The sequence below is a fragment of the Mus caroli genome, unplaced genomic scaffold (assembly GCF_978045245.1).
Source record: "Mus caroli unplaced genomic scaffold, Mus_caroli_1 scaffold_20, whole genome shotgun sequence".
In the NCBI taxonomy this organism is placed as follows: Eukaryota; Metazoa; Chordata; class Mammalia; order Rodentia; family Muridae; genus Mus; species Mus caroli.
The window spans coordinates 21,745,092-21,762,997 of record NW_028227275.1 but is presented as its reverse complement, the minus strand read 5'-3'; the positions used below and the strand labels follow the sequence as shown (position 1 = coordinate 21,762,997).

Genomic DNA, 17,906 nt, shown 5'->3' with positions numbered 1-17,906 from the left:
AATTCAACTTAAATTGAAAAATATATATGAGAATATAAACAACTAATCTTTATTCAATTGATCTGTGGAAGACAAAGCAAATGTCAGATTGCTACTACCATGTCCCTGCCTCATTATAGCTTCTTTCTCAGTTGTGAACCAGCATAAGAAATGGAAAGTAAGTGTGATGGAGAGGACTGGAATCACACTGAAATGGAGAACATCAAGATCACAGAAGTGTAACAGGGAGAAACGAGCTTACCTTGGGAATGAAGTAGTTTCTGAACTTAGTGTCACAGGTTACTTCATGCACCACACCATTTGGGCCAAGGTCAATGTATCGCTGGACCTCATGCACCATGGCATTTGTGTAAGGCATATGGTTCCTGTCCTGCATACAGGGGCTGCGGTGTCTTCCAATCACATTGTCAATCTCTTCCTGGACTTTAGCTGGATACAAGTAATGACAAATATTGGAATGGGAAAAATGTAGCCTGTATCTCCCATAAATGCACAGCTACCTCAGCTATGAAGAAAGTGACCCAGAAACATTTTGAACATACATTTTATGCTGACAAATAAACTTAGATACATAGGATTATTCTAATATAGTTTAATACCATCATCCTAAAACATTGCTAATATGATTCATTATTATATGCTAGTTGTATCAAATAATATGAGATAAAATAAATATTGATAACAATAAAACAGAGTACAATTAATTTGTCGATATTGATATTAATAAAAGATATCAGAAATAAGTTATTATAATGGTAAATATATGTAGTACTGATTGTAAAATTATGTATCTGAAGGTCTTTTTGTAATTTTATTCTCCCTATCTTAACTATCAGTGGTCAGGTTCATCAACAACAACTACTTAGAAATATATTTGTATTTTAAACAATAACTGTTTTATGTACTCAATCTTATACAATATTTATTGAGATATTGGTAGCAGAAAAGAACATATCAGTTATATCTATATCCTATTTACAAATACAAGTAGATAATGAACACACACACACACATACCATATACACGTGAATGCCCACACACATCATTCGTATATTACCATACTTGGTAATATAGACACATTGTGGAAAGAGATATATAAGTATGATTCCCTATCTCCAATATAAGAGTTTGTCCAAATTATTAATATACTTTTTGATTAATGCATACTGTTCACTTTAGTTTTTAATTGTCTCTTTCATGATTTTTACTTATTTCCAAGTATTTCAGTGGATGTTTCTGCTCCTAGAATAAATGTGCACTGAATGAAGACATGAGAAGACACAGTACATCTATGTGTTCCTTCATGCTCTGTTCATTCCTGAAGCATCTCCCAAGTCAATACCAAATCTGAGGCTTTCTAATTCTAGTACCCAGCATACTCTGTGAAAGTGTAGACTTGGCTCATAGGCTATAAAGATATTTGCAGTAAATTGCTTCGTGGAAAGTTACTTTAGACGATTGAATGGAAAAACTCCTACAGGGTTTCATAAAGAAAGCAGAAAAGGGAGCAAAATTTACAACTGAAGATCTATCTTTACATTTTTGCTTTTCTACGCATTAGATAATCAACACCTCCTCTTGAGAAATCTAGTGTAGTGGCACTATTTTAATGCGTATTGGGAATAAACCTGAAAATCTTTTTTCTTTCATTCCATTCCTTACATCCTGGTCTTTATATTGTTATTTCTGATGGATATTTGGAAAATATGTATTTGCATAACACAGAGATGTTTATAGTACAATACAATCTGGGTGGTAGATTCAGTTGTTGATACTCATGAAAGGGAGAAAAGAAAGAGCTCTGAGGCTATACAATATTGCCAGTTTTCTACTTTCATCCTCTTCATTATTCATCCTGTATCAACCATTCAATGTTCTTTTACATGTGGATTTCTTTTAATTTTAAAAGAAATTCTAAGATTTATGTGTTGGAAACTCTCACCAGAAGGGGAAAGTAATGAAGGGAATAGTGGGCAGAGCAGCTTCTGGTTCCCAACCTGGTATTCTATTTTAAATTATTAGAAACAAAGAGGGACCCTTAGGGACACAGGAGAGGCACAATAAGTATTTGCTATGCTATAGTATTTCTTCAAGCATATAATCCCTAATATCTTACAGGATCTTGCCCATGCCCCATGACTATCGTATCATTATTGTATTATGAAGAATTCTGTGTCTTTATTTGCTAGTCTAAAAAAAAACAAATTCTGTCTTATAATTCTTCTGTTGTCATTTCAGCGGATATTGGCAAAGGATGGAAGGCATGTTTTAGTAATGTGAAACACCTGGTTCTATTTAAAAATAAAATTTTACAATAATGTTATTTGTAACATGAAAGTTTGGTATATTTGCAAAAAAATTGTTCACCAGACCTTTTTTATTAGACAACTTCTTCATTTACATTTCAAATGCTATCCCCAGAGCCCCCTATACTGTCACGCCACCCTGCTCCCCAACGCACACACTCCTGCTTCCTGATGCTGCCATTCCCCTGTATTGGGACATATTATCTTTGCAATGCCAAGGTCCTCTCCTCCCATTGATGTCCGACTAGGCCATCCTCTGCTACATATGCAACTAGAGACATAGCTCTGTGGGGTACTGATTAGTTCATATCATTGTTCGTCCTATAGGGTTGGAGACCCCTTTAGATCCTTGGGTACTTTCTCTAGCTCATTCATTAGGGGCACTGTGTTCTATCCAATAGAAGACTATAGAAGACTGAGCATCCACTTCTCTTTCCCAGGCATTGGCATAGACTCACAACAGAGAGCTATGTCATGGTCCTGTTAGCAAAAACTTTCTTGCATATGCAATAGAGTCTGGGTTTGGTGGTTGTATAAGGGATGGATCCCCGGTGGGGCAGTCTCTGGTTGGTCTTTCCTTCCATGTTAGTTTCAAACTTTGTCTCTGTAACTCCTCCATGGGTATTTTGTTCCTCATTCGAAGAAGGAATGAAGTATCCAGATTTTGGTCTTTCTTCTTCTTCAGGTTCATGTGTTTTTCCAAATTGTATCTTGGATATCCTAAGTTTCTGCGCAATATCCGCTTATCAGTGAGTACATAACATGTGTGTTTTTTGTGACTGGGTTACCTCATTCAGAATGATATCCTCCAGATGCATCCATTTGCCTAAGAATTTCATGAATTCATTGTTTTGTTTTGTTTTTGAAATTTACACAAGGAAAGTTTATTTTTTTCTTCATTCTTTTTTTAATTAGGTATTTTCTTCATTTACATTTCAAATGCTATCCCAAAAGTCCCCCATACCCTACACCCACTCCCCTACCAACCCAATCCCATTTCTTGGCCCTGGCATTCTCCTATACTGAGGCATATAAAGTTTGCAAGACCAAGGGCCTCTCTTCCCAATGATGGCCGACTAGTCCATCTTCAGATACATATTCAGCTAGAGACACGAGCTCTGGGGGTACTGGTTAGTTCATATTGGTTTTCCACCTATTGGGTTGCAGACCCCTTTAGCTCCTTAGGTACTTTCCCTAGATCCTCCATTGGGGGCCATGTGTTCCATCCAATAGCTGACTGTGAGCTTCCACTTCTGTGTTTGCCAGTCCCTGGCATAGCCTCACAAGAGACAGCTATATCAGTGTCATTTCAGCAAAATCTTGATGGTGTATGCAATGGTATCAGCATTGGGAAGCTGATTATGGGTTGGATACCCTGGTATGGCAGTCTCTAGATGGTCCAAATATTAGTCTCAGCTCCAAACTTTGTCTCTGTAATTCATTCCATGGGTGTTTTGTTCCCAATTCTAAGAAGAGCAAAGTGTCCACACTTTGGTTTTGTTCTTCTTGAGTTTCATGTCTTGAGCAAATTGTATCTTGTATCTTGGGTATTCTAAGATTCTGGGCTAGTATCAACTTATCAGTGAGTACAAATCATGTACTTCTTTAGTGATTGGGTTGCCTAACTCAGTATGATGCCCTCCAGGTCCATCCATTTGCCTAGGAATTTCATAAATTCATTCTTTTTAATAGTTGAGTAGTACTCCATTTTGTAAATGTACAACATTTTCTGTATCCATTCCTCTGTCAAGGGAAATCTGGGTCCTTTCCAACTTCTGGATATTATAAAAAAGGCTGCTATGAACATAGTGGAGCATGTGTCCTTATTACCAGTTGGAACTTCTTCTGGGTAGATGCCCAGGAGAAGTATTGCTGAATCTGCCGGAAGTACTATGTCCAGTTTTCTGAGGAACTGCCACACTGATTTCCAGAGTGGTTGTACAAGCTTGCAATCCCACCAACAATGGAGGAGTGACTCTCTTTCTCTACATTCTTGCCAGCATCTGCTATCGACTGAATTTTTGATCTTAGCCATTCTGACTGGTGTGAGGTGGAATCTCAGGGTTGTTTTGATTTGCATTTCCCTGATGATTAAGGATGTTGAACATTTTTTCAAGTGCTTCTCAGCCATTCAGTATTCTACAGTTGAGAATTCTTTGTTTAGCTCTGTACCCCATTTTAAATAGGGTTATTTGATTATCTGGAGTCCATCTTCTGGAGTTCTTTTTATATATTGGATATTAGTCCCTTTGAGATTTCAGATTGGTAAAGATCCTTTCCCAATCTTTCAGTGGCCTTTTTATCTTATTGACAGAGTCTTCTACCTTATAAGACCTTTGCAATTTTATGAGATCACAATTATATTTTTAATATTTTTATTAGATATTTTCCTCATTTGCATGTCCAATGCTATCCCAAAAGTCCCCCATACCCTCCCCCCCACTCCCCTACACACCCACTCCCACTTTTTGAACCTGGCGTTCCCCTGTGCTGGGGAATATAAAGTTTGCAAGTCCAATGGGCCTCTTTTTACAGTGATGGTCGACTAGGCCATCTTTTGATACATATGCAGCTAGAGTCAAGAACTGCGGGGTACTGGTTAGTTCATAATGTTGTTCCACCTATAGCGTTGCAGATCCCTTTAGCTCCTTGGGTATTTTCTCTAGCTCCTCCTTTGGGGGCCCTGTGATCTGTCCAATAGCTTAATGTGAGCATCAACTTATGTGTTTGTTAGGCCCCAGTGTAGTCTCACTAGAGACTGATCAGGGTATCATCAGCACAATCTTGCTAGTGTATGCAATGGTGTCAGCGTTTGGAGGCTGATTATGGGATGTATCCCAGGATATGGCAGTCTCTAGATGGTCCATCCTTTTGTCTCAGCTCCGAACTTTGTCTCTGTAACTCCTTCCATGGGTGTTTTGTTCCCAATTCTAAGAAGGGGCAAAGTGTCCACACTTTGGTCTTCATTCTTCTTGAGTTTCATGCGTTTTGCAAATTGTTTCTTATATCTTGGGTATCCTAAGTTTCTGGGCTAATATGCACTTATCAGTGAGCACATATTCTGTGAGTTCCTTTCTGATTAGGTTACCTCACTCAGGATGGTGCCCTCCAGGTCCAACCATTTGCCTAGGAATTTCATAAATTCATTCTTTTTAATAGCTGAGTAGTACTCCATTGTGTAAATGTACCACATTTGCTGTATCCATCACTCTGTTGAGGGGCATCTGGGTTCTTTCCAGCTTCTGGCTATTATAAATAAGGCTGCTATGAACATAGTGGAGCATGTGTCCTTCTAACCGGTTGGAACATCTTCTGGATATATGCCCAGAAGTGGTATTGCGGGATCCTCCGGTAGTGCTATGTCCAATTTTCTGAGGAACAGCCAGACTGATTTCAGGAGTGGTTGTACAAGCTTGCAATCCCACCAACAATGGAGGAGTGTTCCTCTTTCTTTACATCCTCTCCAGCATCTGCTGTCACCTGAATTTTTGATCTTATCCATTCTCACTGGTTTGAGGTGGAATCTCAGGGTTGTTTTGATTTGCATTTCCCTGATGATTAAAGATGTTTAATATTTTTTCAGGTGCTTCTTTGCCATTCGGCATTCCTCAGGTGAGAATTCTTTGTTCAGCTCTGAGCCCCATTTTTTAATGGGGTTATTTGATTTTCTGGAGTCCAACATCTTGAGTTCTTTATATATATCCAATATATATATTGGATATTAGTCCCCTATCTGATTTAGGATCGGTAAAGATCCTTTCCCATTCTGTTGGTGGTCTTTTTGTCTTATTAGCCGTGTCTTTTGCCTTGCAAAAACTTTACAACTTTATGAGGTCCAAAGTATCGATTCTCAATCTTACAGTACAAGACATTGCTGCTCTATTTAGGAATTTTTCCCCTGTACCCATATCTTCAAGGGTTTTCCCTACTTTCTCCTCTATAAGTTTCAGTGTCTCTGGTTTTATGTGGAGTTCCTTAATCCACTTAGGTTTGACCTTACTACAAGGAGACTGGAATGGATCAATTCACATTCTTCTACATGATAACCACCAGTTGTGCCAGCACCATTTGTTGAAAATGCTGTCTTTTTTCCACTGGATGGTTTTAGATCCCTTGTCAAAGATCAAGTGATCATACGTGTGTGGTTCATGTCTGGGTCTTCAATTCTGTTCCATTGTTCTACTTGTCTGTTGCTATACCAGTACCATGCAGTTTTTAACACAATTGCTCTGTAGTACAGCTTTAGGTCAGGCATGGTGATTTCACCAGAGGTTCTTTTATCCTTTAGAAGAGTTTTTGCTATCCTCGGTTTTATGTTAACCAGATGAATTTGCCAATTGCCCTTTCTAATTCGTTGAAGAATTGAGTTGGGATTTTGATAGGGATTGCATTGAATCTGTTGATTGCTTTTCGCAAGATAGCCATTTTTACTATATTGATGCTGCCAATCCATGAGCATGGGAGATCTTTCCATCTTCTGAGATCTTCTTTAATTTCTTTCTTCAGAGACTTGAAGTTCTTATCATACAGATCTTTACTTCCTTAATTAGAGTCACGCCAAGGTATTTTATATTGTTTGTGACTATTGAGAAGGGTGTTGTTTCCCTAATTTCTTTCTCAACCTGTTTATCCTTTGTGTACAGAAATGCCATTGACCTGTTTGAGTTGATTTTATATCCAGCTACTTCACTGAAGCTGTTTATCAGGATTAGTTGTTCTCTGGTGGAATTTTTAGTGCCACTTATATATACTATTATATCATCTGCAAAAAGTGATGTTTTGACTTGTTCCTTTCCAATTTGTATCCCGTTTACATCCATTTGTTGTCTAATTGTTCTGGCTAGGACTTCAAGTACAATGTTGAATAGGTATGGAGAGAGTGGACAGCCTTGTCTAGTCTCTGATTTTAGTGGGATTGCTTCAAGCTTCTCACCATTTACTTTGATGTTGGCTACTGGTTTGCTGTAGATTGCTTTTATCATTGTTAGGTATGGGCTTTGAATTCCTGATATTTCCAACACTTTTGTCATAAATGGGTGTTGGATTTTGTCAAATGCTTTCTCTGCATCTAACAAGATGATCATGTGCCTTTTATCTTTGAGTTTGTTTATATACTGGATTACATTGATGGATTTGCATATATTGAATCATCCCTGCATCCCTGGGATGAAACCGACTTGGTCAGGATGGATGATTGTTTTGATGTGAACTTGGGTTCGGTTAGTGAGAACTTTATTGAGGATTTTTGCATCGATATTGATAAGGGAAATTGGTACGACGTTCTCTATCTTTGTTAGGTCTTTTTGTGGTTTAGGTATCAGAGTAATTGTGGCTTCAGAGAATGAGTTGGGTAGAGTACCTTCTGTTTCTATTTTGTGGAATAGTATGTGAAGAACTGGGATTACATCTTCTTTGAAGGTCTGATAGAACTCTGCACTAAACCCATCTGGTCCTGGGCTTTTTTTGGTTGGGAGACTATTAATGACTGCTTCTATTTCTTTAGGGGATATAGGATTGTTTAGATCATTAACCTGATCTTGATTTAACTTTGGTACCTGGTATCTGTCTAGAAACTTGTCCATTTCATCCAAGTTCTCCAGTTTTGTTGAGTTTAGCCTTTTGTAGAAGGATCTGATGGTGCTTTGTATTTCTTCAGGATCTGTTGTTATGTTTCTCTTTTCATTTCTGATTTTGTTAATTAGGATGCTGTCCCTGTGCCCTCTAGTGAGTCTGGCTAAGGGTTTATCTATCTTGTTGATTTTCTCAAAGAACTAGCTCCTCGATTGGTTGATTTTTGAATAGTTCATGGTTCCACTTGGTTGATTTCGCCCCTGAGTTTGATTATTTCCTGCCATCTACTCCTCTTGGGTGAATTTGCTTCCTTTTTTTCTAGAGGTTTTAGGTGTGTTGTCAAGCTGCTAATGTGTGCTCTCTCTAGTTTCTATTTGGAGGCACTTAAAGCTATGAGTTTTCCTCTTAGAAATGCTTTCATTATGTCCCATATGTTTGGGTATGTTGTGGCTTTATTTTCATTAATCTCCAAAAAGTCATTAATTTCTTTCTTTATTCCTTCCTTGACCAAGGTATCATTGAGAAGAGTTTTGTTCAGTTTCCACGTGAATGTTGGCTTTCTGTTACTTATTTTGTTGTTGAAGATCAGCCTTAGTCCATGGTGATCTGATAGGATGCATGGGACAATTTCAATATTTTTGTATATGTTGAGGCTTTTTTTGTGATCAATTATGTGGTCAATTTTGGAGAAGGTACCGTGTGGTGTTGAGAAGAAGGTATATCCTTTGTTTTAGAATAAAATGTTCTGTAGATATCTGTTATATTCATTTCTTTCATAACTTCTGTTAGTATCACTGTGTCCCTGTTTAGTTCTGTTTCCATGATCTGTCCATTGGTGAAAGCTATGTGTTGAAGTCTCCCACTACTATTGTGTGAGGTACAATGTGTGCTTTGAGCTTTATTAAAGTTTCTTTAATGTATGTTGCTGCCCTTGTATTTGGAGCATAGATATTCAGAATTGATAGTTCCTCTTGGAGGATTTTATCTTTGATGTGTATGAAGTGCCCATCCTTTTCTTTTTTGATGACTTTGGGTTGGAAGTCGATTTTATTAGATATTAGAGTGGTTACTCCAGCTTGTTTCTTCATCCCATTTGCTTGGAAAATTGTTTGCCAGCCTTTCATTCTGAGGTATTGTCTATCATTTTCTCTGAGATGAGTTTCCTGTAAGCAGCAGAATGTTGGGTCCTGTTTGTGTAGCCAGTCTGTTAGTCTATGTCTTTTTAATGGGGAGTTGAGTTCATTGATATTAAGAGATATCAAGGAAAAATAATTGTTGCTTTCTATTATATTTGTTGTTAAATTTGGCATTCTGTTCTTGTGGCTGTCTTCTTTTAGGTTGGTTGAGGGATTCCATTATTGCTTTTTCTAGGACGTGGTTTCCATCTTAGTATTGGTTTATTTCTGTTATTATTCTTTGAAGGTCTGTATTCATGGAGAGATAATGTGTGAATTTGGTTTTGTCGTGGAATACTTTGGTTTCTCCATCTATGGTAATTTAGAGTTTGGCTGTGTATAGTAGCCTGGGCTGGTATTTGTGTTCGCTTAGTGTCTGTATAACATCTGACCAGGCTCTTCTGGCTTTCATAGTCTCTGGTGAAAAATCTGGTGTAATTCTGATAGGCCTGCCTTTATATGTTACTTGACCTTTTTTCCCTTACTGCTTTTAATATTCTATCTTTATTTAGTTTATTTGTTGTTCTGATTATTATGTGTCTGGAAGAATTTCTTTTCTGGTCCAGTCTATTTGGAGTTCTGTAGGCTTCATGTATGTTCCTGTGCATCTCTTTCTTTAGGTTTGGGAAGTTTTCTTCTATAATTTTGTTGAAGATATTTGCCGGTCCACTGAGTTGAAAATCTTCATTTTCATCTACTCCTATTATCCGTAGGTTTGGTCTTCTCATTGTGTCCTGGATTACCTGGAGGTTTTGAGTTAGGATCTTTTTGCAATTTATATTTTCTTTGTTTGTTGTGCCAATGTTCTCTATGGAATCTTCTGCACCTGAGATTCTCTCTTCCAACTCTTGTATTCTGTTGCTGATGCTTGCATCTATGGTTCCAGATTTCTTTCCTAGGCTTATTATCTCCAGTGTTGCCTCACTTTAGGTTTTCTTTATTGTGTCTACTTCCCTTGGATGGTTTTATTCAATTCCATCACCTGTTTCATCGTGTTTTCCTGCAATTCTTTAAGGGAATTTTGTGCTTCCTCTTTAATGTCTTCTACCTGTTTAGCAGTGTTCTCGTGTATTTCTTTAAGTGAGTTATTAAAGTCCTTCTTGATGTTCTCTACCATCATCGTGAGATATGCTTTTAAATCTGGGTCTAGTTTTTCGGGTGTGTTGGGGTGCCCTGGACTGTGCAAAGTGGCAGTGCTGGGTTCTGATGATGGTGAGTTGTCTTGGTTTCTGTTAGTAAGATTCTTACATTTACCTTTTGCCATCTGGTAATCTCTGGAGTTAGTTGTTATAGTTGCCTCTGTTTAGAGATTGTTCCTCTGGTGATTTTGTTACCCTCTATCAGCAGACCTGGGAAAGAAGCTCTTTCCTCTGAGTTTCAGTGGCCAGAGCACTCTCTGCAGGCAAGCTCTCCTCTTACAGGGAAGGTGCACAGGTATCTGGCATTAGGACCTCCCTCCTGGCCAAAGATGAAGGCCCAAAACAGGACTGTTCCCAGAAGCTGTGTTGCATTAGCCTGTCCCCGAAGCTGTTTGGTTCTGTAGTGCACACTCTCCCCTTTGCAGACTACTTTCAGTGTAGTCCCGGAACCAAGATGGCTCCTGCCAATGCTGAGGGAAAGCCCTCTCAGCCTGGCAGATACCTGTCCTCTGGTCAGAAAGTGGCTGGATATCTGGAGCCAGAAAAGGGCGCTGCCTCAGAAGCTCTGTGGCTCCTGCCTGTCCCCGAAGCTGTTAGCTTGTAGTGCACACTCTCCCCTGTGCAGACTACTTTCGGCAGAGTCCCAGAACCAAGATGGCTCCTGCCAATGTTGAGGGAAAGCCCTCCCGGCCTGACAGATACCTGTCCTCTGGCCGGGAATGTGGCTGGATATCTGGAGCCCTAAAAGGGCGCTGCCTCAGAAGCTCTGTGGCTCCCGCCTGTCCCAGAAGCTCTTAGCTTCTGTAGTGCACACTCTCACCTGTGCAGACTACTTTAGGTGGCGTCCTGGAACCAAGATCAAGGTTCCAACTTTTGATCTTACAGTACAAGCCATTGCTGTTCTGTTCAGGAATTTTCCCCCTGTGCCCATATCTTCAAGGCTTTTCTCCACTTTCCCCTCTATAATTTTCAGTGACTCTGCTTTTATGTGGAGTTCATTGATCCATGTAGACTTCACCCTGCATCCCTGGAATGAAGCTTACTTGATCATGATGGATGATCATTTTGATATGTTCTTGCATTCAGTTAGTGAGAATTGTATTGAGTAATTTTGTATCAATATTCATAAGGGAAATTGGTCTGAAGTTCTCTCTTTTTGTTGGGTATCTATGTGGATTAGGTATCAGAGTAATTGTGGCTTCAAACAATGAATTTGGTAGAGTACCATCTATTTCTATTTTGTGGGAAAGTTTGCGGAGAACTGGAATTAGGTCTTCTTTGAAGGTCTGATGGAATTCTGCACTAAACCCATCTGGTCCTTGGCTCTTTTTGGTTGGGAGACTATTGTTGATTGCTCCTATTTCTTTAGGGGATATCAGACTGTTTTGGTCATTAATAAGATCTAGATTTAACTTTGATACCTGGTATCTGTCTAGGATTTTATCCATTTTATCCAGTTTTTCCAGTTTTGTTGAATATACTCTTTTGTAGTAGGATCTGATGGTGTTTTGGATTTCCTCAGGTTCTGTTGTTATATCTCCCTTTTCATTTCTGATTTTGTTAATTAGGATACTGTCCCTGTGCCCTCTAGTGAGTCTGGCTAAGGGTTTATCTATCATGTTGATTTTCTCAAAGAACCAGCTCCTCGATTGGTTGATTCTTTAAATGGTTCTTTTTGTTTCCACTTGGTTGATTTCAGCTGCGAGTTTGATTATTTCCTTTCATCTACTTCTCCTCGGTGAATTTGCTTCCTTTTGTTCTAGAGATTTTAGGTGTGCCTTCAAGCTGCTAGAATATGTTCTCTCTAGTTTCTTTTTGGAGGCACTCAGACCTATGAGTTTTCCTCTTATGAATGCTTTCAATGTGTCCCATAAGTTTGGGTATGTTGTGGCTTCATTTTCATCAAACTCTAAAAAGTCTTTAATTTCTTTCTTCATTTCTTCCTTCACCAAGGTATCATTGAGAAGAGTGTTCTTCAGGTCCACGTGAATTCTCTTTCTATTATTTATGTTGTTATCAAAGATAAGCCTTAGTCCATGGTGATCTGATAGAATGCTTGGGATAATGGGAACATTTTTTATCTGTTGAGGTCTGTTTTGTGACCAATTATATGGTTAATTTTGGAGAAGGATTCATGAGGTGTTGAGAAGAAGGTATAACCTTTTGTTTAAGGATAAAATGTTCTGTCTATATCTGTTAAATCTATTTATTTCGCAACTTCTGTTAGTTTCACTGTGTCTCTGTTTAGTTTCTGTATGAAGGATATGTCCATTGATGAGAGTGGTGTGTTAAAGTTTCCCACTATTATTGTGTGAGGTGCAATAAGTAGCATAGATATTCAGAATTGACAGTTCATCTTTGAAGACTTTATCTTTAATGAGTATGAAGTGCCCCTCCTTGTCTTTTTCGATAACTTTGGTTTGGAAGTCAATTTTATTCCATATTAGAATGGCTACTCCAGCTTGTTTCTTCAGACTGTTTGCTTGGAAAATTGTTTTCCAGCCTTTTACCGTGAAGTAGTATCTGTCTTTTTCCCTTACTCGGGTTTTTTGTAAGCAGCAAAAGGTTGGGTCCTGTTTATGTAACCAGTCTGTTAGTCTATGTCTTTTTATTTGGGAATTGATCCCATTGATATAAGAGATAATAAGGAAAAGTAATTGTTGCTTACTGTTATTTTTGTTGTTATAGTTTGGATTCTGTTCTTGCAGCTGTCTTCTTTTAGATTTGTTGAAGAATTACTTTCTTGCTTTTTCTGGGCTGTAGTTTCCATCATTCTGTTGGTGTTTTCCCATTATTATCCTCTGAAGGGCTGGATTCATGGAAATATATTGTTTGAATTTGGTTTTGTCATGGAATACATTGGTTTCTCCATCTATGGTAATTGAGAGTTGTGCTGGCTATAATAGCCAGGACTGACATTTTTGTTCTCTTAGGGTTTGTCTAACATCTGTCCAGGATCTTCTGGCTTTCATACTCTCTGGTGAGAAGTCTGGTGTAATTCTAATATATCTGCCTTTATATGTTACTTGACCTTTTTCCCTTACTGCTTTTAATATTCTATCTTTATTTAGTGCATTTGTTGTTCTGATTATCATGTGTCAGGAGGAATTTCTTTTCTGGTCCAGTCTATTTGGAGTTCTGTAGGCTTCTTGTATGTTCATGGGCATCTCTTTCTTTAGGTCAGGGAAGTTTTCTTCTATAATTTTGTTGAAGATATTTGCTGGCCCTTTAAGTTGAAATTTTTCATTCTCATCTACTCCAATTATTGGTAGGTTTGGTCTTCTCATTGTGTCCTGGATTTCCTGGAAGTTTTGGGGTTAGGATCTTTTTACATTTTTGCATTTTTTGATTGTTGTGTCTATGTCCTTCGTGGAATCTTCTTCATCTGAAATTCTCTCTTCCATCTCTTTTTGTTGTTGTTGTTGTTTCTGAGGCTCGCCTCTATGCTTCCTGATTTCTTTCCTAGGGTTTCTATCTCCAGAGTTGTCTCCCTTTGGGTTTTCATCATTGTTTCTACTTCCATATTTAGATCTTGGATGGTTTTGTTCAATTCCATCACATGTTTGTTTGTGTTTTTCTGTAATTTTTAAAGGGATTTTTGTATTTCCTCTTTAAAGTCTTCACAGTGTTTTCCTGTAATTCCTTCAGAGATTTTTGTGCTTCCTTTTTAATAAACAGGCTTCTACCTGTTTATTACTGTTCTCTTGTATTTCTTTAATTGATTTATGCATATCCTTCTTAAAATCCTCTACAAGCATCATATGATTTTAGATCCAAATCTTGTTTTTCCTGTGTGTTGGGGTATCCAGGGCTCACTGTGGTGTGTGTAAAGGTTTCTGGTGATGCCCAGTGGTCTTGGTTTCTGTTAGTAAAATTTTTTTCATTTGACTTTCGCCATCTGGTAATCTCTGGTATTGGATGTTCTAGCTTTCTCTGGAGGAAGTTGTTCCTCCTGTGATTCTCTAGCTTCTGTCAGCACTCCTGTGAGAACAACTCCTCCTGTGTCCCAGTCTTAGAACACTCTCTGCAAGCAAGCTCTCCTCTTTCAGGGAAGGTACACAGAATTCCGGAGCTCAGATCCACCTCCTGGTTCCTGCGGTCAGATCACTCCCTGGAGGCCAACTGTCCTCTGTCAGGGAATGTGTCCAATGGTCTGGGTCTCAGTTCTGTCTCCTGACTTAGGATGAAGGCCCAAATGGACCCTGTCCAAGAAGCTTTGTTGCTTCTACTGCCCATGTACTCTCCTGAGTAGACTGGTCTCAGCGATCCCAAGGTTCTGAGTATGCTAGGGCCTGCTTTTGTCTTTTGACCCTACTGCTGCTAGCTCAAGACCCTCTGGGTTTTTTGAACTGATGTTGTGTTCCACTCACCAGTGATCTCAAGATCCCGGGTGTGCTAGGGTGCCTGCAGTGTGGAAAGTTCTCTGGGGGCCTTGGGGCCCTCTGCCAAGATTGCACCCAAGATGGCACAGGTGTGGCAATGGATAAAAACGAACGCCATCCACTGTTCAGGCAGGTGTTCTTTGTCCCTGTTCCTGCTAGCACAAGACCCTCTTGGTTTTTTGGAAGTGATGTTGCATTCCACTCACCAGTGACCTCAAGATCCAGGGGGCTAGGGTGCCTGCAGCATGGACAGACAGACCTCTGGAGACCTTGGGGACCTCCACTGAGATCATGCCCAAGATAGCATGGGCACATCAGACCTTTTATAGAACATGATAAAACTCTCTATTCTCTAAATTTGACGCCATAACCTTGACATCAAGGGCAATACAATTATAATGAAACAAAAAATGTAAAATGCTTCACAGAATAAAAACATCCGAGGAAATTGCATTAAATATTGGACCTTATTTTATGCTTTAGTGAGCTCAGTTTTCTTTTATGTACACCATAGTTATATTTACCACAATTAAGAAAGCAACTGCAAGAACTCATCTGCTATGAAGGCTTGAATTGGAGGAAGAAGCATTATGAAACCATGGCCCAATATATATTCTAGATGCTTAGAAAACATCACGTGCCAGAGAACTCAAACAAAGTACTGGCCTTGATGGCTTTTCAACAGCTAAGGTATCTTCATGTAATCTGTCAATATTTTCATTAAAGCCAATGGGACAGAAAGTTAAATACTGACATTTTGAATAACAATGTGCAGGACACAATCTGCATTATTCTAGCAACTTTTAGGAATGCTGTGCTTCATTACCTGTATTCTTACCTGTGACATGTGTGTGCTTCATCAAGAGCAGGAGAGCAAATCTCATCGTTGAGCTTAAGGTCTCTGTCCCACCAAAAACCAGATCAGTCACTAATGTTGCCAGGTGTTCAATGGTATAGTCCATGTGCTCAAGGCCATTTTTCTAAGAACAGTTTGATACCATTTTCTGATAAATATTATCTTTGCATAATCAATTATAATTGAATAGACAATTTTTGACAAATCTATATTGTTGATAACACAAAATCTAAAATGTTCATCAGTGGCAAAACTATTATATCATTTCAGAGACTGTGGTGTAGATGGTCTAAACCTCATTTTCCACACATATATTCCCCGTTTCTTAAAATTGCATTCTGAAGATTATGTTCTTAAGTTTTGTGTGTGCATGTGTGTGTGTGTGTGTGTGTGTGTGTGTGTACAATGGATAATCAGTCTACAGAAAATATGAAAAAAAGCTAATTTTGTTTGTTGTCTAGTCTTACAACATGTAGTCTAGTCTTACCACATGCAAGAAATTTTTGTTTCATCTCATCTGAACATAAAGAGACACATTTATTCAAAGAAAGCCTACACAGTAAACATTGTAAGACTATTGAAAGGCACTTGACTCTAAAGCTTTACATCTCCTTCACTATATCAATATTGGGTAACAATAAGTTTCTTTGTACCTGAATTCTATAGATCCTTTATATTTTTAAGGCATTCATACCTAGACTTTCCCCTGTTGGTTAGGAAGCACAATTTGCTTTAGTACAAATAGGAAAGTTGGAGCCATTATGCTAGCTACTTCAAGTCTGTATGAAATTTTTCCTTTAGTTTGTTCTCAAAGTTTTTTATGGACATACAATAGCTGCAGGCTCTGCACAAAGTTCAAATGTTATAAACAGTGTGATGAATCACTCCCAGGCAGTACAACTAGGCTCCACTCTATATGAAAGGCAATTATCAATATGATCTTTATAAAATATAAAGGTTGATAACTTATATGTTAAAAAAATTCTAAGTCACAAAGACAGAACATGACACATTTGTGACTTGCAAAAGATAAAGCAGAGAAGGAGAGGAATGCAGGTGACAAAGCTGCAAAGATGATATGCTACAAGATTATCAACAAGGTTATAGATTTAAATGTTGAGGCAGGAGCAGAAATAAAACATAATTATTTTCTAACTGTCATCTTGATATCATCATGATCCCTAGATGGCCTTCAGGGCATATAATATTTTACAACCAACACTAGCAAAAGCACTAGCATTCTCTGTATTGATACCAACATGACAAAGACTCCTCTCCCTTTGCAATGTAGCTCCATGGATTTATCTAACCATAAATGTGGCATTTATGGCTTTAAAACATCTTCAATAAATGGTGGTGGTCAATCTGGAGGTCTGTATGTAGGAGAATGAGTATAGATCCATATTTATCACTTTGCACAAAGATCAAGTCCAAATGGATCAAGGTCTTCAACATGAAACCAGATACACTGAACCACTTTTTGGTTTTTTTCTCTATTTATGTATTTTATTAATTAGATATTTTCTTTATTTACATTTCAAATGTTATCCCCTTTCCTAGTTTCCTCTCCTAAAATTCCCTATCACCTTTCCCTCCCACTCCCCCTGTTCCCTGACTCACCCATTTCTACCTCCTGGCCCTGGCATTCCCCTATACTGGGGCATAGAACCTTCATAAGACCAAGGGACTCTATTCCTATTGATGACTGACTAGGCCACCCTTTGCTACATATGCAGCTAGAGACATGAGTCCCACCATGTGATTTCTTTGATTGAGCTGAAGGGATTTGCAACCCTATAGGAAGATGAACAATATGAAGTAGTATATACCCCCCAGAACTCCCTGGGACTGAATAACTTTTTATTAATCATTTTATTTGTTTACACTTTAAATTTTATCCCCCTTTCCAATTTCACATCTGCCAATTTTCCATCCCATTCCCCTCTACTTTGATCCAACTAGGATGTACCCATCCTTCCACTGACTCCCACCTCACACCTTTGGACTCCCTCTTCTCTGGGGAAATCAAGTTTCCACAAGACAAAGTCCCTCCTCTCCCACTGATGCCAGATGAGGCAGTCTTCAGGTACAAATGTAGTGGGACCCATGGACCAGCTCATGTATACTCTTTGGTTGATGATTTAGTCTCTGAGAGTTCTAAGGGATCCTGTGAATTGATACTGTGTCTTCCAATGGGTTTGCAATCCCCTAAGGCTTTTGCCCTGACCCTTGCATTATGGTCCCCAGGCACAGTCCAATTATTAGCTGTGAGCAACTGCATTAGTCTTAGTCAGGTTCTGGCAGAGCCTCTAAGAGGACAGGAATACAAGGTTCCAGTCTGTAAGCACATCATTTTTAGTAGAGGAAGGCCACTGATTTGGTTGAGGTAATTTTATATTCAGTCACTTTGTTGAAGTTGCTTATCAGGTTTAGGAGTTCTCTGGTGGAATTTTTGTGGTCACTTAAGTATACTATCA

General features: G+C 38.6%; 1 protein-coding gene across 2 annotated transcripts in view; it reads right to left on the bottom strand.

Annotated features, from left to right (window-relative positions):
• LOC147000135 (cytochrome P450 2C40) overlaps positions 1-17,906 on the bottom strand; it is a 54,664-nt gene that overhangs the window by 10,706 nt on the left and 26,052 nt on the right. For both annotated transcript variants that reach the window (XM_085834145.1, XM_085834146.1), the window contains exons 6-7: positions 15,412-15,553; positions 242-429 (exon numbers count right to left, since the gene is read on the bottom strand). In XM_085834145.1, the coding sequence (XP_085690271.1) occupies positions 242-429; positions 15,412-15,553 (330 nt within the window). The remainder of the gene's footprint in view (positions 1-241; positions 430-15,411; positions 15,554-17,906) is intronic.